The sequence below is a fragment of the Nelusetta ayraudi genome, unplaced genomic scaffold (assembly GCF_046127955.1).
Source record: "Nelusetta ayraudi isolate G7.1 ecotype Tasmania unplaced genomic scaffold, CSIRO-AGI_Nayr_v1 ptg000033l, whole genome shotgun sequence".
Classification (NCBI taxonomy): domain Eukaryota; kingdom Metazoa; phylum Chordata; class Actinopteri; order Tetraodontiformes; family Monacanthidae; genus Nelusetta; species Nelusetta ayraudi.
In genome coordinates this window covers 2,095,727-2,119,708 of record NW_027466083.1, presented here as the reverse complement: position 1 = coordinate 2,119,708, position 23,982 = coordinate 2,095,727, and the positions used below count along the sequence as shown (strand labels likewise).

General features: G+C 47.7%; 2 protein-coding genes across 2 annotated transcripts in view; one reads left to right on the top strand and one right to left on the bottom strand.

Moving 5' to 3' along the window:
* Positions 1–23,982, bottom strand: part of toe1 (target of EGR1, exonuclease) — a 314,622-nt gene that overhangs the window by 95,097 nt on the left and 195,543 nt on the right. The window lies entirely within an intron of this gene.
* zswim5 (zinc finger, SWIM-type containing 5) overlaps positions 1–23,982 on the top strand; it is a 60,508-nt gene that overhangs the window by 31,353 nt on the left and 5,173 nt on the right. The window contains exons 2-15 of the mRNA XM_076031566.1: positions 10,479–10,666; positions 11,880–12,048; positions 14,618–14,766; positions 15,767–15,917; positions 17,358–17,534; positions 17,644–17,820; positions 18,180–18,326; positions 18,414–18,551; positions 20,998–21,149; positions 21,334–21,436; positions 21,542–21,677; positions 22,608–22,765; positions 22,861–23,024; positions 23,690–23,771. Coding sequence (XP_075887681.1) covers positions 10,479–10,666; positions 11,880–12,048; positions 14,618–14,766; positions 15,767–15,917; positions 17,358–17,534; positions 17,644–17,820; positions 18,180–18,326; positions 18,414–18,551; positions 20,998–21,149; positions 21,334–21,436; positions 21,542–21,677; positions 22,608–22,765; positions 22,861–23,024; positions 23,690–23,771 — 2,091 coding nt within the window. The remainder of the gene's footprint in view (positions 1–10,478; positions 10,667–11,879; positions 12,049–14,617; positions 14,767–15,766; positions 15,918–17,357; positions 17,535–17,643; positions 17,821–18,179; positions 18,327–18,413; positions 18,552–20,997; positions 21,150–21,333; positions 21,437–21,541; positions 21,678–22,607; positions 22,766–22,860; positions 23,025–23,689; positions 23,772–23,982) is intronic.

The window sequence follows — 23,982 nt, the reverse complement described above, 5'->3', positions numbered from 1 at the left end:
CGCAAGGCGTTCAGATAGTTCAGGCATTGAAAGAAAGAAAGAAAGAGAGCAGGGAAAAAAAGAAAACACCTCACAAATGTCGCGACCTTTTCCGTTTGACAGAATATTCCCGGGAAGAATGGCGAGCAAAAAACATGGCGAACGTCACAGGAAACCTGCAGCGGGCGCGTTTCTGGGTTTGCAGAGCGCTGCAGCGCCAGCAGGGACTGAACCGACCGAGTCCACGGCTGAAAATGTTCTGCTCCTTTTCTTGAAAATGAACCTGCGGTGAGACCAAGCCGTTACTATGGCGAAGGGAGCCGCCAGATTAACCAGAAAACCGGCGTCGTCTAGCTTCGTCTCCTCACCGGTTGGCTGTGCGCGGAGCGTTTGAGCGGTGATTCACCTGCAGCAAATCTTTTTAAGCTCTAAAATTAACCGAGGCCTGCGTGAGTCAGCCGGCCGTCCAGTGTTTTTACGCCGCTGTAAAGGTGGATGTTGATGGTGAGTCTGAGTTGCAGTGGAAGGAAGAAAGAAGTTGGAAGCACCGCCGGGCCGCCATTTTGTGCCGTGAAACACCGTCGACGCGCAAAGACTCATTCTAAAGGCACAATAAGGATCGGGAAGGTCATGAATTATTCATAGTTTGTGTGTTTTTCTGCTAATTTCATTTGCTCCAGAGGCTCCATGAGAAGGTGTCATCTGCCTGACGAGCCCCGGGTCAGGGCTCTCTCGCTCTCTCTCTCTCTCTCTCTCTCTCTCTCTCCCTCCCTCCCTCCCTCCCTCCCAAACGATGGCCATGCCACTTTTTGTTCAACCTTCTAGCGCCAATTTTGCCGCTTTCATCACGTTTCATTTTTTCTTTTGAAATGAAAAAGCCAAGCAGACGGAAGACAAACGCGCTAATTAATAAAGCTGGGATTCGGTCGGAGAGAGCGTCGGATTTCAAATGCTTTGGCGAGATTGTGTTTGCACACAAACTACCGTTGCTCGCCTTTGTTGCCTCCCTCCTCCCTGCGAGCGGGTGCAACAAACGGCTCGGGAGCGAAGCGTCTTTCTCCTCCTTTATGTTTTTTTTTCCGTCGCCTCCTCGCCGTGCCTTGTGTTGCGTCCGCCAACTCAGAATGGAGCCATTTTGTCTCCCTCAGTTCCTGAAATGAAATATAAGCCTCTTAAATGCACACTTATCTTGCCCTGCAGACTGCGCTTGAAGAACAAGCACACATGCCTGCATGCGCACACACACACACACACACACACACACACACACACACACACACACACACACACACACACACACTGACTAAAGAGGCATTGTGATGCCAGCCCCTTGTTGTTCCTCAGACAGCGGCTGCATGCATGTGACAGATGGTTGTTCTTTTTTTTTCTTTTTTTTGTGTTGCTTTTGCCATTGCTTTGCATGCGGCCGTATTAAACAAAACCCACGGCTGGTTTAGGAAAAGGGCAAAGTGCGAGCGAGACGGAAGAAAGGCGAGACAAAAGAGCAGCGGAGGGAGCGACGGAGACGACGGGCCGGGAGAAGCCGTGTGTGTGTGTGTGTGTGTGTGTGTGTGTGTGTGTGTGTGTGTGTGTGTGTGTGTGTGTGTGTGTGTGGACGGCGCATGTGTACGCAACCACGTTAGCGTCGCCCCCGAGCTCCTGCAGACGAACAAAAGCTCTCGGATCTCTTAATTGTGCTCAGGCCAACTAAATAATGTAATAATAATGCCGTGTGTGTGTGTGCGCGTGGGTGTGTGTGTGTGTGTGTGGGTGTGTGTGTGTGCGGCAGTGACCTTTTCTGATTGTCGGCTCCTTTCAGAGGTTCTCGTGCCCGGTGTGTGTTGACGTATCACATTGTGGCAGCAAGGGGGCGCCGCCAATGAAACGCTGATATGTAGGATAGAGCACATTGCACTGTTTTAAAAAAAACAGTGTACTGGTGGTAGGGCGTCCACCAAGTCACACACACACACACACACACACACACACACACACACCCTTGAGGGGGCTTCCCTGTCCCTGCAGCGGTTGTGTGTCGAGAAGGCAAACAGACGTAAAGAGCTCTGATCTGAATGACCTGCCAATGGATGGATTTGCTGTGGCGACCCCCTGAAAGGAACGTGGTTTGTTGGTGTCGTGTGCAACTTATCCAGGGTTCACACAGTCATGGAACACCTGGAAAAGTTGTGAAATTTGCAAATGTCATTTTTTCCAGGCCTGCAAAAGTCTTGGAATTTTTTCAAAAACTCTGAAAGTGTAGGCTGTGTTCCAGTGGTCTGCGTTTGTGAGTCAATGTTATTTTTATTTTTATGCTATCGTATTTGCTGCCCTCTCGACCACGTCAGTCTTGGAGAGTTGACATTTTTTATCTGAATGAGTTTTTTACCTGGTTAAACAGCCCAGAGGACCCTGCTGTTAATGTTATAACAGGTGGAATGATGCTCCCCTGCACTGCAACTTACAGTGCAACTTACTGGGCTTGTAAAAAAAACAAAAAAAAAAAAACAAACTGCAGGTTTGGTTGTACCAAGAACACTTTGGTCGACTGCCTGGCACCTTCTTACCAAAGTCATGGAGTTGTCTCTTATTCCTGTAGCATTCTGTTCAGGGGGACGGAGTTCCTCTGTGTGCAAGTCACTGAAAAACAAGCAAACTAACAAGAAAACTACACGTCAGGTTTTCACTGAAACGCCTTCAAGGTGCCCCCTTAAAAATGCCGGAATTTCTGTTTTCACATGATCTGCTAGTTTTGCAAATTTCCTGGATTGCAGCGTTTTCACTCGGGCTTCTGGGTTGTTGTTTTTTTTGCGGGATTGCACTTAAAACTTGTGTGAGAAGAAGCTACAAGTGACTCGGCAAAACAGGAAATGACGCCGATGTTTGGCAGCGTGTTGTTTCAGTTCACATTGTTCAGCCCACTGAGTGCCACAGAGCCCGGTCTTCTGTTAATACTATCCATCCATCCATTTTCCATACCCGCTTAGTCCCGAGGTCAGGGTCGGTAGCACTGGCGCATCACAGCAGGAAGGTCGTGGGTTCGATTCCGGGCCTGGGACCTTTCTGTGTGGTTTGCATGTTCTCCCTGTGTCTGCGTGGGTTCTCTCCGGGTTCTCCGGCTTCCTCCCACACTCCAAACACATGCATGTGAGGTCAATTGAACACTCTAAATTGTCCGTAGGTGTGCATGTGAGTGTGAATGGTTGTCTGTCTCTATGTGGCCCTGCGATGAACTGGCGACTTGTCCACGGTGTCCCCTGCCTTCGCGGCTCCAGCAGAACCCAGTGACCCTGAATTGGAATAAGGGGGTATAGAAGACGGATGGATGGATGTTTCATGTTCCCTCAGCGTTGGGATCAGTTCAACAGTCCTGCTTGGCTGTAGTATCAGGCGTGTGGTCCATGATGTCACTCTGAGCCAGGTAACCAACCAGTGACCAAAAGCAGCATTCCAACGTCACAAGCACAATTTGTGCTATGTCTGTGAAGGTTCTCAGTCATCCAGGTCATGTCACTGTAGAAGGGGTTAAGTTGAGACTACTGGACTTGCTCTTGCCATCTTGAAGATGTTTCGCCTCTCATTCTTCTTCCGACTGAGAGGCCAAACATCTTCAAGATTGAAGAAGCCTTTCGGATGAGAGGCAAAATGTCTTGAAGTTGGCTAGAAAAAGTCAATTTGCCTCAACTTAACCTTTCTACAATTTGTGCTGTGGACACAGGATCCCCAGGTAGAATGTCTCCCTTGGATTTATTCCACTCAATGGTCTGCTGCGGATCTCGAGGGAAGCGTCTGTACAGGTTGGGACAACTTGAAAGTTGAGGTGCGGGCTTCCTGTTGCTGAAATATGAGAATTCCAGCTGCCGTGCCCAGTGAGAACACGGCAGTTTGTGTTACAACTCTCAACAATCCCTGGGCCCCTAATTCCCTGCTGGTAGTTAAACCCTTCTGCAATGTGTTTTCAGTTTTTTCTTTTGTCCAGCGTTGTACCAAATCAACACGAACGTGACCTCAAACACCACCATTAAGTTGTTTCAACATTCAAAGATGTCAGACACATGAAGAGGACACCAATTGGATGGATTTAAAAGCTTAAAGCTAAGAAGCTGTTACCTGCTAATTAGGCAGTGCAGCTCAAAGACGTGAGCACACCTTTTATTCCCACCACGTTTCGAAGTGTGCGTCTCGGCTGTTGTTTTTGGCCAATTAGCCTCCTGTGAAATGGCAGAGAGGGAGAAAATGTTCACAGGCAGCCATGTGCATTTTTTGTTGTGACATCAGTTGTGGGAGTGTGTAGAATCAACCAGAGATGCTTATATGTGCAGGAAAAAAAAACCAAACAGGTGAGTGAAATGTATTAGCAGCAGAACGTGAATGTTTAGCAGCTAACAGGCTAACAGGTGGAGGTTTGTTGTCGGTGAGCTGCGCGCCCATTGACGTCAACTGCCAAAAAAAACGACAACAAATTACAGTTACCAACGTTACAAACATTAATAATAGCCGACTGTCCAACAAAGTGCGGATGACTCAAAGGTTTAATGAGCAGAGGTGTAATCCTACATAATCTCAGCCCCAGAAGTCCACCTTCATTCGTTGTAAATCCCAAGTAGTATTTGTACTATTTGTATTTTTTTAAATACCTCTCGTAACGTGTGAATTACACCTCAGTCATTGGTAAAAAAAAAAAAAGAAGAAAAAAGCTCTGCGTTGATGCTCCCATTATTTTCCCTTTGGACCGAGCAAGAAAGCAGTTCATAATTTGAACTATGATCTCGCTTGCCGCCACCAATGAGATACAAGCTGCATGTGGTGTAAGGACAAACGACAGGCTGTCTGATTAGCCAAGCTAGCTGTGCCCGCTACACATGTGCAAGCTGCCTGGCTCTGCATCTTCATCGGCCATTTGGTCTTGGAGAGAGAACCCGTTTGTCACACTTGAGCACGTTGGTACATTTTGGTCACTTTTTTTTTTTTTTTACAATTAAAAATTTCACTTTTTTGTTATTTTTCGTTGGGAAAGTCGTTTCAGTCTTGGGTGTGTTTGCGCTCGGTGTTGTGTTTCATTTGCGTGATCGGCTTTTGATTGGCTAAGCGGGCGCCTCCGTGCACGCCCTTTCTCTGCAAATTAACACATGTGCCATTGTTTCCAGTGAGGTGTGTCCCTGCGGACATTTGCATAAAGTTTAACTTAACAACTCCACGTTGTGTGTGTGTGTGTGTGTGTGTGTGTGCGCTTTATTCCCCCTGTTCACGCCTCTGACAGCGTCGCACCTGTGCATCCTTGTGCAGCAGGTTCCCATTGAAAATTACTGTTTGGAGGCTGTTCAAATATACCTTTGCAAGTCTAGGGTCACGCATGTCATTGAAATAATTCATATTCTCTTTTTAATGGAGATTTCTATTGGAAGCGGAATGGTCGCCTCTCCCCTCCGTGGCTCCACTGGTCTCTCTCTCTTGCGAGTGTTTGCAGCTTGATAAATTGCATCTGCTCACCTTCTCTTGCAAGTGTGTCCACACAAGGCCGCAGCGCAATAATGCCCCCTCAGTGCAAACAATGGGTCAGGTGCAAAGACGGCGGCCGCCTTATCTCCGATTCAGCCTTGTGGTGAACAGGGTTTGCACACACACACACACACACACACACACACACACACACACACACACACACACACGCCCTTCACTTCCTCTTCACTGCTCGCCAGCCTCTGCTTGTTTTGTCTTCCCTTTAATGCGTTTCTCTTGTTCGCCATCGAGTTTTAGTGCTTGCGCATTCTTCCCGCCGAGCTGAAAGAGCGTCGTTCGCGGTTTGTGTCCTCAAAAAATAAAAAACTGACAAACTCTCAGCAAAGTGGCAGAATGTGCAGTCTTGAATCGGAGCCCTCTTTGGTTCCAGCCTGTGTAGCGCTTTCAGATTAGCCTGATGAAGTTCTGATTGAAATTGCTAAAAAAAAAAAATGGGGTGCCGTCCTTCCCCATTCCTCATTTCCTCTTAACCAGCGACAGCTTTTTGTACCAGCTGAGCTGTGCTAGTGTGTGTGTGTAAGAGAGAGAATGGTATCTACATAAGACACTGCGTCTTGTGCTCATCATTTGTGAATAAACATTTCCCTGAGCCCTCCTGCATCTTCCTCTCAGAGCCCTGTCAGGTTTATGTCCATGTACTTTCCTTCCTCTGATTTTCTCACCCCAAGTCCCCGTTTTCCCTCTTTTTTTTTTTAGTCTCTCCATCTGATAGGGAACCCGGGATTGCCCATTCCCACCTGTGTCAGCTCCAGTCATATCTGCATTTTTATTCCGCTCCATCCTGGGTTTTTTTCCACCCCCCTTTTTTTTCCTCACCGAGGCGCATCAGCTGAAAGGGACTTGATTAAACCTTTCTCTTCCGTCTTTCTCTCCCCGTGCCCTTTATCCCCCCACCCCCACCTTCTCTTCTCCTCCATCTCGCCTGCTCCCCTGTCCCGGCAGAATGTAGCAAATCAGGGAATCAATTCGATGTAATCATGACAAATGAGTCCCAATGGTTAGTGGGGATTCCGCGTGCGTGCGTGCGTGCGTGTGTGCGTGCGTGCGTGCGTGTGCGAGTGTTTGGGACAGGGCTGCAGGGAAATCACAGATTAATCAATCAGCTGTTATCACATCAGCATACTCTGCAGGAGGGACGGGTGGATAGATGAATGGGTGGATGAAATGATGGATAGGTGAGGAGGAGGGGAAGGAGGAGGAGATGATTTGGTTTACTCCATGCGAAGCACACGCGTGTGTGTGTGTGTGTCTGTGTGTCTGTGTGTTCATATGCACGTCTGTTTTGCAGAGATAGATGGCTGATTGAATACAGGGCCATGTGGGCGTCTGTGTGTGTCTATCGTGTGTGTGTGTGTGTGTGTGTGTGTGTGTGTGTGTGTGTGTGTGTGTGCGTGCGTGTGAATGAGAGCGGGCGGGGGTGGGGGAGGTGGGGGCGCTGTGTAAACCTTGGAGCTGTCAGAACAGATGGGAGATGGGATGGTCTGCCGGCTGCCTGAGGAGGACCAATCCTGCAGCAAGCCCGTGTCAGAAGGAGGTGGTGGTGGGTGTCGGGAAGGGAAGAAGGTGGCAGCAGGTGTGTGTGTGTTTTGTGTGTGTGTGTTGTTATTTTTAAATCCGAATAAAAATTGCGATTAAAAATCCCAATAAAAATCGTGATTAAAAAATCACAATTAAAAGAATTTTTGCTATAAAAATCATGATTAAAATCGCAATATAAATTATCATAAAAATTGTGATTAAAAATCATGATCAAAATCACGATATAAATCATGATTAAAATCGCAATATAAATCATGATAAAAAAATTGCGTTGAAAAATGATAAAAATCGCTATTGAAAATAAGCCTTGCCAGCGTTTAGCTCCCGATCATCAGCAGACGGTCCGACGTCAGTTGCCATTTTTACTTTGCTTGCATTTCGAGGCAAACAAAAGGGGCAAAAGGTTGCGTGTCATCGGTGCCTGATCCCGGTGCGCTGGCTCTCTGCAGGTGATGCGTTCACTGCCTGCCATCCTGTGGGAGTGACCGCTACTGCTTTTTTTCTTGATTTGTTGCCGGCGGTGCCATTGTGCACTCGGGGCCGTGCCGACGCACCCTGCCCACACTGTTTCTGTTGGGGATGTGTGTGTGTGTGTGTGTGTGTGTGTGTGTGTGTGTGTGTGTGTGTGTGTGTGTGTGTGTGTGCGTGCGTGTGTGTGTGCGCCTCACTGCCTACCTCCAGCTCCCCCAGCTGATCAGTGGTTAATGGCCTATGAGAATGGGGGAGAAGGTGCTTGGTGATTGGCTAACGTGGCTCCTGTGTGGGCGGAGTTGCCATGGAGTGACAGATGGTTTACAACAGGGAGGGAGGGCGGATGCACGCCTTTTTGCGCGTTTCTATGTATATAAATATCCAACCCCAGCCGCGTGTGCGTGTGTGTGCGTGTGCGTGTGTGTTGATGGAAGGTTATGCACATAGTAATGTGTTTTTAAATGACTCAAAGTGACAATAATATTGATTGAAACCAAGATCCTCCTGCAAAACCTAGCCGCATTTTTAATTTTTTCCGACAAAAGAGGCGAGGAATCCACTGCAGTCCATTTATACCCACTCAGTCAGTACGCTTAAGAGAAGGACTGGACGCATTAGACGCATCAGTGTTGAAAAGTTTACACAATCATTGTGTTCTTTCCTTTTTAAAGGTACAAATCTCGATAAATTGTGTTCCAAGGTTTTTCCAAAGCAAGTAATTATACCTGCATGAGGGCATAAGACACACACACACACACACACACACACACACACACACAGGGCTGTGTGCTTCCCCCCCAGGATTTGGCTGGATGGTTGTAGTTGGCCTCCCTCCCAGTTTGCCCACATCACACTCCTAATTAACCTTTGTTGGGAATTCATCAGTATTGCTGAACCAGTTCAAAAGCGCCGTATAGAGCAGCACGAGCGGTCGTCCCTCTTTGTGCCTGTGCGCATATGTGAGATGGAGCGCTGGCGGAGCTGCATCAGCCGTGAATATCACAGACTCGGGCCGCCGTTTCCCCGTCAGCGCCGCATTAAGAACAAAGTCGGGGGGGGGCGTCGAAGAGGCCGTTTTGTGGGTGTTTGCCGTCTGTCTGATGCAGCAGCGCCTTTTTTTATCAAGTGTCATTGCGTCCCCGTCTGCTGAAGGCACTCCGGCTCACTCAGCTTTTCACACACACACTAAAAACACTGGCAAACGTGTGAGCCGAGGCACCGCGTCCGAGTAAGACTTTGATTAATAAATCACCAAGTGTTAGAAGTGGATGCAAGTCTGATGAAAAAGGAGCCAGTGAAAGGAAAGGGAGGAGGATGAGCTCAACTGTCGAGCGCCTCGAGGTGCCGTCCAAGGTCCTTCTCTGTTGCCCTATCGGCGTCATCAAGGAAGCCCAGACTGGCACTTTGACCAGCAGCTGGGTTGAAGAGGAGCTGCGCCTCCGCTCTCGTCCATCATTAATTCATCGCGCACTCAGGTAGCAGCTCCACTCCTAACGCAGGGTCTCAAACATCCAGTGACCCGGACACCAGTGACACCAGCCCGTGGGTCCGGGACTGATCCTGAAAAAACACAACCCCTCCCCCCCCATCCAAGACAGGAAACGGAATATGTGGGAGTGCGTGCGTGAGCGAGCAGACGCTGTTTGGATAATGTGCTTCTCATGCTGCTCGTGTCTTTGTTCTGATCTTCGGCTCGCCGCTGGGATGATTCCAGCGCAGGAGGAACACATTGGGGCATCCTCGCAACACATTAGCGCAATTTTACTCCACAGGTGAAGCGTCTCCATTATGGAGACAGCAACCCACCACCACCGCTACCACCACCTCCCCCTCCTGTTCTGTTCATTTATGATATTTCCTCCAACTGCAGAGATTAGCTTGACAGGCAAGTCTCAGCAGGGGGCGATATTTTAACATTCACCGACCTCCTCATGCATCCTCGCTCTGATTGCTCTCTCTCTCTCTCTCTCTCTCTCTCTCTCTCTCTCTCTCTCTCAGACGGTCTCTGCTCTGCTCTCAGGTCTATTTTTTTTTCTAAGCAGCCGGTAGATTGGCCGACTATGAGGTGGTCAGTTGGCTTGACTGGACGATGGCTCTAAAGGAGTCACACTGTGTTTCTGCCCCCTGATTGATTCAGCCTTCACTGTGCGCGTGTGTGTGTGTGTGTGTGTGCGCGTGCGTGCGTGTGTGTGTGTGTGTGTGTGTCTTGCATGTTGGTCAGTGGGTCAGCGTGCGCTCCACCTGGGGTTGTGCGACCGTTCCCTGCAACTGTGAGTGTGAGAGGCTCCAGGTGTTTGTGGTCGTCGGTGCTGGTTACAAGCTGAACTACCGTTCAGTCAGCAGCCGCAGCAGCAGCAGCAGTAGCAGCAGCAGCAGCAACACTCACAATTGATTGAATTAGTTTTGTGAAATGTTGAAACAATTCGGTACTTTTTGCAGGTGAGACTAGTGTGTGTGTGTGTGTGTGTGTGTGTGTGTGTGTGTGTGTGTGTGTGTGTGTGTGTGTGTGTGTGTGTGTGTTCTACCTGGCTGGCTCAGAGCAGCAGTGGGCTTGATGACAATTGTGAGATGCGGCCGTCCACTGTGTACACACACACACACACACACACACAGCCCTCTATTACCTCATGAATAATTGAGCTGTCACCGTGAGACGTCAGGACAGAGCGGAGACTCTCTCATCTCTTATCTCTCCCTCCCTCTCTCCCTACTTGCCTTTCTTCTGCTCATCCCGTCTTCCTTTCATCCCGACCTTTGTGTCATCTCAGCGTTTTTTTTTTGTTCCCTGTTGCATCATTTCGCGTTCCATGTTATTGCAGCAGATCCTAAAGTGGGCCGATTCAGTCGGCGGCTTGATTGTGTGGCCACGTGCGGTCGGGGTGGTTGTGCGTTGTGTGCGTTGTGTGCGTTGTGTGCGTTGTGTGCGTTGTGTGCGTGTAGTTGAACCTCCTCTCCTCTCGGTGTCCCTGCAGGATTTCACCTCAGCGGCACGGTGACGGAGTCGGCCACGCCGTCGGAGCCAGAGGTCACGCACAAGGTGGCCATCAGCTTCGACAGATGCAAGATCACCTCGGTCACCTGCGGATGCGGCAACAAGGACATTTTCTACTGCGCCCACGTGGTGGCGCTCTCTCTTTACAGAATCCGCAAGCCCGAGCAGGTAAAAACTGGGAAAGGTTTGATTCGTTCTCCTGCTCAGCGCGACGACTTTGTTTTGGGGTTAACAGCAACAGTTAATTACCCCCTTTTGATCTGAAGTCTATTAATAAATCATTGTTATGACTTATTAATGAGCTTATTTATGGTTCACTAGGTGGGTACGGATAAGGTAAACAAAGACAAACGGAGAACAGCTGTCGGGTGCACATTTCATAGCACAGTCAATTTTTTTTAAAGATCTAATTCCAGTCAAATTTTGATTCTTGTTCAAAGAATCAAAACAATAGACATGCATTTCATTTTTTAGCCTAATTAACCAGGGCTTGCTGTCTCTCTTTAATGAGGTGAGGAACATTAAAAGGACCAATTTCTTGAAAGGAACTTTATAGTTGCCTCTTTGTTTAATTACCCTGTACTGTAAATACTGGTACTGATTTTCAACTCGCAATTCAAGGGCATGTTAGGATAAAAAAAAAAAAAATCCCGGTTCATTGATTCCAAATTTCCCTGAGGGAAATCTATCTATCTATCTATCTATCTATCTATCTATCTATCTGTCTATCTATCTATATATATATTGGTTGATGTTTTCTTTTAACAAAATAAGATTCAATTCTAGATACAATTCTAACTGCAATTCTTTAAAAAGCACTTTAAAAGCTCTGCACCACCTTAACGTTTAAGGCCTAAATTCAAAAGTATTCAGTAAAAGAAAAATAAAAGAAAAAGGGGAAAAAAACATTTCAAAATGTATTAACATTGATGACGCAACACATCAGTGAGGGTCTCGACTGTACCTCAAAATATCATATTTTTATACATTTTCTGTAACAGTTTTATATTTGGACTTTTTTCAACTCTTTGTTCAAATTATTCCAGAGTTTCACTTCTGAAGCAGAAATGCAAAAGTTTTTTTTTTTTTTTTTTGTGGACGTGTGGAATTTCCAAATTAAGATAACCTCTTAAATGACAACGTTCTTATTTAAATCTAAACATTCCTTGAATGTTTGATTTTTAACCTCATCTGTTCCAGTTGATAATTAACAAAATCTTCAAATTTTAATATCTTTGACTTCAAAAACATTAGACGTGCATGATCCAGATATCCAACTTTATGAATGACCCTTAGTGTCGGAGAGCTGTATCTCAATTCAAACTTTTCTGTGTGTGTGTGTGTGTGTGTGTGTGTGTGTGTGTGTGTTTGCGTGTCGCAGGTGAAGCTGCGGCTGCCCATCTCGGAGACACTGTTCCAGATGAACAGGGACCAGCTGCAGAAGCTGGTCCAGTACCTGATCACGGCCCACCACACCGAGGTGCTGCCCACCGCTCAGAAGCTGGCCGACGAGATCCTCTCCTCCAACTCTGAGATCAACCAGGTCCACGGTGAGAACCGGTTCCTTCGGCTGCCGCCACTTCATCCCGACAGGTGGTGCCAGGTTTAAAACCCCGCTGCCAGAACCGGGTTTGTGGCTGTGTGGGAAGATCTCCATCCCGCCGCGGTAGCGTTGTAGTCAAGACCGCACCAATCGAGGCCAAGACTAGAGAGCATGGAGATGGCGACCAGACCAAGACTTCATATATCAAAGAAAAATAACAACAAAACAGAAAAAAATGAACAGTATCTTTTGCTTCTACATAGAACAGCAACGTCTCTTTTCAGCAAGGCATCTTTTAATCCTTTACTTTAACATTTTGCTGCTTTGTCTGACTATTTTGAGACATTTAAAAAAAAAAAAAAAAAAAAACTTTGCTTAATAAAATTCAAAAATAAACGAACTCGGAATAAGCTAGCAGGGTGTCACTCTGGGTTTCACAAACAGAGTTGTTTTTCATTGTTATCGTGTCATTACACTGTTGGCTGAGTCTTGACTGGTCTGGATCAAAAATCCCCAGTCCGTCCAGTCTGAGACGAGACCGAGACCCTTAAAAAATGGTCTGGAGACCAAGACCAGTCTCCAGTGCTACAACACTACTCTGCGGTGATATCTTCACTGCAACAGGCTGCGCTGTGAAGCTGCTGCGAAGCTGCCAGACTGACGCTTCAGACTCGTCCTCGGCCGGAGCTCCGATCATCCTGGAAGCAGCGGGGGGGCTAGTCTTCAAATATTTCGTTTGATTCCTCAGCCTCCGCTCTCCTGCGACCACCTCCTTCCTTCCAGCAGCAGCAGCAGCAGCAGCAGCAGGATTATGCTGGAGAAAGCAGAATATTTAATTGAAAAAAGAGAGAGAGAGAGATGCAGATGGAGAAGTAAAGGGTGAAATGGATGCAGGGGAAGGCAGAGGGATGTGTGGAAAGGAAAGGGACTCTGAGAGGAAGAGAAGGAAGAAAAAGCACCAGGGTGGTGGGACTGGGGGGGGGGGGGGGGGGGTGAGAGGAGGAGAGGAGAGATGAAAGTGCCGGAGAAGAGAAAACGCCGACTTGAAAAAGAGGAGCGAGCGGAGGAAGAAAACACCGAGACCTGTCGCGTCCTTCCTTTGGCCAAACAAAACTCTTCATCTGACGCTCGTCTTCATCCCCATGTTGACATTCTCCGCCGTCCGGGAAGCACCGCGGCTGCGCTTCCTGCCCGTGTTTGACAAGGGGGATCATGGGGGTTGAAGTTCAGTGGATCCAGGAGCGAGCCGCCTCTTTGATGGAGGAATGTTTCTGTTTTGCTACTGCAACAAACTCCCAGCCAGTTGAAAACACATCTCTGGGCTTTCCTCCGCGCACTTCCTGCTAGATCAAAGCACCGGCGCCGATCTGCATTTCCCTGTAGTATTCCTGACTGCACACACGCACACACACACACGCACACACACACACACCAGCAAAGGGAAAATAAAGTTGGCCCCCTACATTCTCAGAGTGCATGATTGGACTGTGGCAAACAGTGTGGACCACACACACACACACACACACACACACACACAGTACCTGCAGCCCAGCTCCAGAGCCACGTCCAGCAGGGTGATGTGTGGTGGGTTGCGTGCTGGTGTGGCTCTTTTAAAGGCAAATGAGTCAGGATGTGCACATGTGAAACACATTATGGGATGGCTTTGACAGTTGTTTTCCTCAATGTCTAATTCAATGTGATTTTAGAGAATGAATATCAAGTGTGCAGTATGCAGCCATCAATACAGAAATTGAATGCTTTAAAACTGCTAACAATCTTTTTTTTTTTTTAAATAGGTTTTTAGGTTTTGTCATGTATTTCCAAACATATTTTTCTTTTTTATTGTATTTGGAGCTAAGCTTTTCACATGTACGTACCTATACAGTGCATCTAAGTGACAGTTAAAGTAAATCTGAATCTAAAAATGTAAATATTTCTAAAACAAATCTTTGTTTTATAATAACACTTAGTTGTGAGAGCTGAACCCAACAAAGCATCATCATAGTTTATATTTAAGGCTGCTTTTAGTGTGTTCACACTGAATTTAGCACACTCGGAATTCTCCCAATCCCTCTTAATTAGACTTTGGAAATGGTTTCCATTAAAACGAAAATGTTCCCACACATACCAGCACATCTTGACTGATTTCCGTGCACTCACGATGATCGCAGAGCATTCAAGATCATTATTTCATGAAGCTGGTTATGATGGAGTTCAATGCAGAAATGAGTCGGTGACCCCGAACCTTTGAACGGCGGTGAAGGTGTCAAACAAATTGATCATTATTGGTTCAGTCTCAACACTTTGGCCTCTGTTTACGTGCTTGGAGCTTCTGAGCGGACCTGCGCTGACGTGTTATGGTGGAGCTAAAGGGAAGGGTGTCATTAGAAGCGAGGCTCGGACCAACAGTTTGCTCCCTACAGTCAGTGTCTGCTCACACTGGCAGGATCTGGGAGAAGACGGAGCAGCAGACTCTGTTTACTCCACCTTTGATGTGGCGAGAGCCGCTTTGCTGTGGGACAGGACGGCTCCCAGTTCTGTTTGGGTCAGTTATTCATCTGTGTGTGTGTTCTCAGGTGCGCCGGACCCGACTGCGGGCGCCAGCATCGACGACGACAACTGCTGGCATCTGGACGAGGATCAAGTGAGGGAGCAGGTCAAGCAGTTCCTGTCCCAGGGAGGCTACTATGGCTCCGGGAAGCAGCTCAACTCCATGTTCGCCAAGGTACCCCGCCGCCACACCACGCCTTTTCAAATAGAATAGAGTAGAACAGAATAAACTTTATTGATCCCCCAAGGGAGAAATTCATGTTGTTACAGCAGCAATAGAAATGCAAGACAGAAACGGAATCTATAGATGAACAACCATTCATTTGTTTTTCACCCTTTCTCCATCATTTGTCTGCATTATGGAAAAATGAAAAATGGAAAAACACTTTTTGGAAATTTAAACATTCTTCAAAAGGCCGTTGGGAAGGCGGAGCAAACGGGTGTCAATCATGGAACACATCGTATGATATATGAGACTAGATCAAAAATGTGAAATAAAATGTGGTGGCGAGGCGTCCCAGACGCCAAAAAGCTGCTCTTTGATTGCCTCGCACTGCACAGATGCACGCTGGTAATAATGCCTTGACTGGCTTCACACACCCAGGTTTGTCTATCGATCAGCAGCGATGCTTAAACCGCCTCTTGTCCACCGTCTTAAACTAACTTTACCTGCTGCTTGCACTTAAAACTCTGCTGGAGGTATGGCTTTACACTTCAGTGCCGTCAAAGGAGAGAAAAATCTCATCTCTTAAGAGGAGTGGAAGAAGGCCATCTGACCGAGAGCGGCCAAACTGCTCAGCTTTTCATTTCAAATGGCTCTCGGAAGGTCAATTAGCGTCTTAAATGGAACATCATCACTTCTAGGAGCCACTCGCAGTGACGTATTGTGCCAGATGTTTGTTCAAGCTTGTACTTTTTATTTTCATGTGCACTGAAGTGTTCAGGGAGAAAGTGCGGCTGCTTCCTCTTCTACGTTCTTATTCTCTAAAATCAAAGGCTTCTATTGTACATGTATAGAATCAACTGTTGGAAAGAGGTCCAAACAGCCAATTGGAATGTTTCTTCCACCCGCTAACAAGCAGCACGTCAGTACTGGGTGGAAGAAGGTCAAAGACGATGTTGGCTACGCGCAGTGACTAACCAGCACGGCCCTGTGCCTTCGCCGTGTGCTTCAGGTGCGGGAGATGCTGCGGATGCGAGACTCCAACGGCGCCCGGATGCTAACTCTCATCACGGAGCAGTTCATGGCCGACCCGCGGCTCTCACTGTGGAGGCAGCAGGGCACCGGCATGACGGACAAGTGTCGGCAGCTGTGGGACGAGCTCGGTAAGAAGCAAGCAAGCTGCCACTGGTGACACAAGACTGATTTGGGGTTCACGTCCAGCGTCATTTTAGCTCGTTTTAGCTCATTCACTGGCTTCCAACATGGAATCTTTGAAATAATCTCTCAACATTTCCTGCCTGCCTGCCTGCCTGGCTGGCTGGACTGGCTGGCTGACTGACTGACTGGCTGACTAGCTGACTGGCTGGCTGACCGACTGGCTGACTGACTGACTGACTGGCTGGCTGACTGACTGACTGGCTGACTGGCTGACTGGCTGACTGGCTGACTGACTGGCTGACCTGACTGGCTGACTGACTGACTGGCTGGTTGACTAGCTGACTAGCTGACTGGCTGGCTGGCTGACTGACTGGTTGACTAGCTGACTAGCTGACTGACTGGCTGACTAGCTGAGTGGCTGGCTGAGTGGTTGACTGACTGGCTGGCCGACTGGTTGACTGGCTGGCTGGCTGACTGGCTGGCTGGCTAGCTAGCTGGCTGGCTGACGGGTTGACTGACTGGTTGGCTGGCTGGCTGACTGGTTGACGGGTTGACTGACTGGTTGACTGGCTGGTTAGTTTGCTGGCTAGCTGGCTGACTGGACCAGCCGCTCTGTCACCGACTGAATCACCACGTTGGTGTTGGTTAAGTGTTCCTGCGGTGGCTGAGCTCTCAGGGCCTCCAGTCAGCGGCTCCTCTCGCCTCACACAGCACCATAAAGACTGCGGATCAATACGGCCGCTCAGCTCCTCTGCAATCAATCGGGGTGTTTAGAGGGTCAATGAGAGCACTTCCTGGTGGAGCCAGCAGGACCATTCTGAGTCAAAACAAAGCAAAACAGCCATCCAAACTGGTTGCTGCAGTGGATGCCAGTTTGGTGCAGCTGGAATCCAACCTGCTTGTGAAGCCACTTTAACTCCCAACGCGCTTCCAACAGACACGCTTGTGACGTTTGACTTCTGTTGAGATTTGTATTGCTTTTTTTAAGCATTTCAACCTCCTGCCTGCGCGGCTTGAGAACCCTAAGGCTGCATATTAAATAGTTGGAGATTTAAAGCAAAACAAGATCAATCTCTTATTGATTGATCTTGTTTTTCTGAAGAGGATGAGAGAGGGTCGTTCCATAAGGTTTTACTAAACAGTGTTAAGTTAAAGAGAAACGTTCTTACAACTTTCCTGGTCTGCTGGAGCCTAACATGATGTCTTTTTGTCCTTGGTAAATAAATTGAATTCAATTTTAAATATGTGATCAGTTCCTATGTGAGTGTGTTTCTTTCAGTATTCCTCCTTCTCTTGTAAATCCGTATTCTTGCTCAAATCAATAACCATGAAGCATTTGTAATGTGTTTCCGGTCATTCTGGATGCTGCAGACCCTCTGACTGTAGTCATCATGTCTGCCGTTCCCCTCAACTCCCCCTTCTCACCCTCCGACGCCTGACTGCAGGTGCCTTGTGGGTGTGTGTGGTGCTCAACCCTCACTGCAAGAGCGAGGAGAAGAGCAGCTGGCTGAAGCAGCTGAAGAAGTGGGGCGACATGGACATCTGCCCCCTGGAGGATGGCAACTACGGCAGCGAGCTGCCCAACATCACCAACGCTCTGCCGCAGAGCAACCTGGCGCAGGGTGAGCGTCGCTCACACACACACACACACACACACACACACACACACACACACACACACACACACACACGCAGATGATGATGACACCTGGGTGTGGTTGTCCCCCTCAGACTCGCTGTCGCGGCCGAGGAGGACGGTGTTCAGCAGGGCGGTGGAGGCCTGCGACCTGCACTGGCAGGACAGCCACCTGCAGAGGATCATCAGCAGCGACCACTACGTGTCTCCGTCCTACCAGAGGGAGGGCGAGAGCCTGCTGTTCAACCCACAGGGCCTGCCGCTCTGGCTAGGTGGGCGCGCACACACACACACACACACACACACACACACACACACACACACACACTCAGTAATACTGCTGATATTGAGGCTGCTATCTGCACTAAGCAGCTTCCAGCCAAGATCTGTCAGATTCTGCAACTTAAGCCGAAGACACACACACACACACACACACACACACCCTCCATCAGTGGCTGCTTTCTGCTGAGCTCACACAGCCGTCAGGTCTCATCCAGTCCGGAGCCAAAGTCTGTTTGCGAATTGCAAGATCCTCCTTTTTATTTGTGCGCCTGCGTGCGAGCGACACAGCGGCCTGACTCATCTCCACTGCCCCCCCACCCCCACCCCCCACACCACCTCTCCCCCACAGATCACGTCCCCACGGCGTGCGCCCGTGTGGACGCCCTGCGCTCCCACGGCTACTCCAGGGAGGCGCTGCGCCTGGCCGTGGCCATCATCAACACACTGCGGCTGCAGCAGCAGAGGCAGATGGACATCTACAAGCACCAGAAGAAAGGTGACAATCACACACACGTGCAGTGTCATATTTTTGGGGGTATTTTTTCAGTCTTTTTCTGAATATATTTCTCTCTGGTGTGTCCAGAGCTGCTGCAGAGGGGCGTGACCTCCACCACTAACCTGGAGGGCTGGGTGGGCCACCCTTTGGACCCCATTGGCTGCCTGTTCACCACACTCACCGAGACCTGCCGCGTGGACGATGACAACTCCATGGACACGGGAGGTACGAGGAAAACAATACGCAAACAGCTGCGGGGCAAAAATAACGTTTATAAATAGGAAATATTTGCAGGGGGAAATATTTTTATTGTCTTTTAGCAATTCCCAGGCCTTTGTTGTGTCAAAACAAACGAAAGTGTTAAAATGCTCATCTCCAACACTGCAAAAATATATCAAAGATTAACTGTATTTCTTCAAAATACAGTTCCTGTTAAACTCGAGCGTCTTCTCCTGGTCTCAGGTGTTGAGCCTCATCATCAGCAACTCGTCCAACCACACACTTCATGTTCTTCTGAATGCGATTGTGCTGCTGAGAGCCGTAAACCACCAGTGCATGAATGGAACACCCTCCTTGTTGAGAGTCCAGAGTGCGTGTGTGCGTGTGTGCGTGTTGCGTGCGTGCGTGCGTTACGCATTTGCATTTCTCACCCTGCTCAAGGCCTTTTCATGCCAGTGGCCATTGCAGCAGAGTAGAATAGGGGCTGGCTTTTCCTATTGTCACCAGGCTACAGGGAACTATTGTCACTTCTTACAATGCTGACCACTGGCACTCTTATTACTGGGTGTGTGTGTGTGTGTGTGTGTGTGTGTGTGTGTGTGTGTGTGTGTATGTGTGTGTGTGTGTGTGTGTGTTTGTGTTGGCCATGCAGTGAATAATTGCCTAATGTTGCCTTGGGAATTTGAGGGGTGTTGTATGACTGCTTTGCATGTGAGTGTGCAGCCTGGTCACTGTGTTTTATTTCCCTCTGCAAGGCAGCTGGCCACATCTGCTCAAAGGGGGCTGGATTTGTGTCGCCATTTCGACCAATCAAACGCTCCACTCTGTCTCTGAGCGTTTTCAAAAGGAACCAATCGTTGAGCAGGCTGCCAATGAATAAAAAAAATAAATAGTGTTAGCGGTGTCAGTGAAATCCATTTCCGCTCTTGCCGACTTTTTGTCGTCCCCCCCCCCCCACACACACACACACACACACACACATGAGTGCATATGCACATGCGTGGAATAAGCAGGATTGAGGGGATCTATTGCTCAGAGGGGATTTAAACTGAAAGATGGGATGGGGGAGCACAAGAGAACAAATGGGCACCAATCAACAGCTGAGACTCTCACAGCATCTGTTCTCAATTATTGCTGTCGAGCGTTTGTTAGGAGGGGTGTGTGTGTGTGTGTGTGTGTGTGTGTGTGTGTGTGTGTGTGTGTGTGTGTGTGTGTGTGTGTGTGTGAGGGAGAGAGAGAGAGAGAGAGAGAGAGAGAGAGCGTCCATCTCAGATTAGTGATCGCAGCCGACCATGAATGCTTTATTTCCCTTACGGTGCTCATAGGTTTAATGTTTTATGCATGTGTTGTCCGAGCCATGCGAAATTAAATTGTGATGGAGATTGTGGTTTATTGGGTGTGGGGGGGGGGGGTGTGGATGCATGCTGATACGTGCTGCACAGCCACTTCAGTGTTTTTTTAGTTTAGAAATGAAGAAAAAAATGATTAAAATAATGTTTGTTTTTGGCCAAATATGGCAAATAAGACAATTTGTATTTCAAAGCAGTAGTGAGCCGTGTTGGTTACGGTGATGTAGCCTGGTTACACTGTGATGAACAGGTCCAAATGATGTACATTTCACATAACATCAGACTGTTTTTGACATCAGACTGGGCTCCGTGGTAGGTGGCAATTTACACGTCTTGTAGTGGACTCTCGATCTCTTTTCAATTGAGCTGTTGCAACTTGATTCATAATCTGTCTGTGTTATGACGTCTGCGGCCGGCTGACCTCTTGTCTAACACAGCGCTGTGAGATCTTTTTGTTGTTATGGTGAAATAAAGGCTTGAAAATGAATAGATAAATACACAAAAATCAAAAATCCTAATGCCACACAAGACTAATAAAGATTAAACAATAAAACCAGTTCTTATCGCCAACAAAATAGAAAACCTCTACTGAGGAAAATGTGAACAAAACAAGGCGCTGTTACAAGATGAAGGAAACACTGTCAGAAGTGAATCAATAAGGGACTGATTCCCTGTCAGTATATACACAAATATATATATGTGTATATATATATATATTTATATATATATATACATATATATATATAAATATATATATATATATATATATATATATATATATATATATGTATATATATATATATATATATATATATATATATATAATATATATATATATATATATATATATATATATATATATATATACATGTATGTATATATATATATATATATATATATATATATATATATATATATATACATATATATATATATATATACATATGTATATATCCCTCACATATATATGCACACACATATTAATCATATCTAAAGCCTTTATATCATATTCTGTTTTTTGGCTGTTTTTTTTTTTTTTACAGTAATTTTTTCTGCTACACAGTGCGCAAAATAATAGTGGTGTTTTATTTTCTCCTGGTCAGAGGGCGAGCCCAGGCCTCCGGTCTACCACCACGTGCCAGTGTGGGGGAACCCTGACGGAGGGGAGTCCTACCTGACCCTGGCCCTGGAGGTGGCGCTCATGGGGATGGGCCAGCAGAGGATAATGCCAGAGGGCCTCTACGCTCAGGACAAGGTACGTGTGTCAGTTGTCCCACATAAAGGATTTTTCAGCCGTGAAGCCTGCACGGTTTTATCCTCTCCCCTCTTTCTACGCCCCTGATGTCGCTTCACGTGCCTTGAGCGGCTCCAAAAATAATGGTGAAAACTTCTGGATGCTTATCTTGTCTCCCCCCCACCCCCCCACCCCCACTCACCAGGTGTGTCGCAACGAGGAGCAGATCGTGGCCAAGCTTCAAGAGCTGCAGCTGGACGAGCTGCTGGTTCAGACTCTGAGGAAACAGGCCGTCCAGTTACTAGAAGGTGCAGAGCAGATTCCCCACTGATCCGTCCTGCAGCGTTTTTGGTCTATTGTGGACAAACCCTAATAACGTGTGGGTCCTGTGTGTGGTCCTCCTCCGGGTGCAGCGGGTCCGTTCAGCGGGCTGGGCGAGGTCATCCACAGGGAGAGCATCCCCATGCACACCTTCGCCAAGTACCTCTTCTCCGCCCTGCTGCCGCACGACGCCGACCTGGCCTACAGGGTGGCCCTCCGCGCCATGAGGTGGGTCCCCGCCACTTCACGCTCTCGAACGCAGTGAAGCCTCTGGTTTGCTGGGAGTAACGATGATGTGTTTAAGGCAGTAGGGGTGTCAGCATTAGATTGAAGACAAGGCACAATGTGCAACAAGCTTTTTGTCCCTTCCGTTCACCCGTAGTCAAGTCAAGTGTTGGTGCAAATGTTAACTTTCACTTTTATTTTTGGAGCAGATAGCACAAAATGCTTCATCATAAATATATATGTGTGTGTGTGTGTGTATGTGTGTATTTGTGTTCTCAACAGCCTCCTGACATGTTTGTTTTGAATTGATGACAGGTGCCCGGTTTGTTTTATTCAACTTGATTCAACAAAATGCACACATACGCAATAAGTGGGTCTAGGTGCACTGATTTGAAAGAAATAACAATAATAATAATAATAATAATAATAATAATAATAATACAAAAGATCAAAAAGGAAATCCTTTCTTTGTGCTCATTTGGTTCCCAATTAAGACACTCTGGAAAGAATTGCTTTCCATAAATATGGACATCAAAAGGAAAAATAACATAATTTTAAATATGCAAATCCAAATGAGATTAATCGCGGTTTACTGTGCAAATTTGGAACTTAATTGCAATTAAAGATAGATATATACTTTGACAGCCACATGTTTTTAAATTAGTTTTATGCGTTTCTCCATTTGGTTGTGCGGACGCTTTTGTGTTTGTTAGTTGGTTCACTGCTAAGATGGCTACTGGCTCTCGCGCAGTGACGCCGAGCAAAATCCAAAGGGCTCCTCTCAGCAGAATGTGCTTGCTTGGTTGTCTTAGATGCTTTCCAGTCACGCTAAAAGGCTTCTTAAAGAGCTGAAAAGTTTTTCACAGTGGGAACTGTGTCTGCAGATCAAATCTATGAATCAGTAACAAGTGTCATGATTGGTGTTGATTGCAGGCTGCCCGTGCTGGAGTCTTCAGCGGGCTCCGGAGATGTGGGTCACCCTCACCACGGCATCTCCATCGTTCCGAGCAGGTACCCGCGCTGGTTCACGCTGGGACACCTGGAGTCGCAGCAGTGTGAGCTGGCCTCCACCATGCTCACCGCAGCTAAAGGTAACACCGCACGGCAACACCAAGCGCCCTTTTGAAACCGCCCCCCCCCCCCCCAACACGAGTGTCAACGGGAGGTGTTTCACGTCTGTCTGCAGGCGACATGCTGAGGTTGCGGACGGTGCTGGAGGCCATCCAGAAGAACATCCACTCCTCCTCGCTCATCTTCAAACTGGCCCAGGACGCCTTTAAAATAGCCACACCAGCAGACAACCCACCAGACATCACCCTGCTGAACGTGGCTCTGGAGCTGGGACTGCAGGTACTGCGTGTGTGTGTGTGTGTGTCTTTGAATCAGGAGTTTTCAGAGCAGTAAAGTCAGAGCAGGTCGACACGGTGGCGCAGTGGTTGGCGCTGCCGCCTCACAGCAAAAAGGTTGTGGGTTAGATTCTGGGCCTGGGACCTTTCTGTGTGGAGTTTGCGTGTTCTCCCTGTGTCTGCGTGGGTTCTCTCCGGGTTCTCCGGCTTCCTCCCACACTCCAAAAACATGCATGTGAGGTCAATTGAACACTCTAAATTGACCGTAGTTGCACATGTGAGTGTGATTGGTTGCTTGTTTCTACGTGGCCCTGCGATGAACTGGCCACTTGTTCAGGGTGTCAACCTGCCTTCACCCTATGACAGCTGGGAGAGGCTCCAGCAGACCCCCGTGAGCCTGAGCTCGGGAAGAAGCGGGTATGGAAAGTCAGAGCAGCAGTGGTCATCAGTCGTTTCTACATGCTGCTGCTTTACGATGAATCAGCAGAGGAAACATCGCGCAGTGCCTCACTGGTGTCCCTGAGAAGAAACAAACAACATAAAACTTCCAAAAATCTCTCAGATATCACTATGAGAAACTCAAGAACAACTGGTGTCACCTGTTCTGAAGGGTCTCGTCGAGGTCTTTGAAAGCGGCTGCATTATAAGTGCTGCGTGTGTGTCTTGCAGGTGATGAGGATGACGCTGTCCACCCTGAACTGGAGGCGGAGGGAGATGGTTCGCTGGCTGGTCACCTGCGCCACCGAAGTTGGTAAGTGACTCCTCCCATTGCGGCGCTCGACCTCTGATAGTTGATTCTGCTGTAAGGGACAAACATGTCGGCAGCAGAACCTTCCACTGTGTGTCGCATTTTGATGAAGATCACTGAGCTGTCACTTTGAAAGACTCACTGCCACGTCTGTTTTTATCCATTTTTCTCACGATTTGAGCACAAGAACAATAATTTAAATTAATTAAGTCAG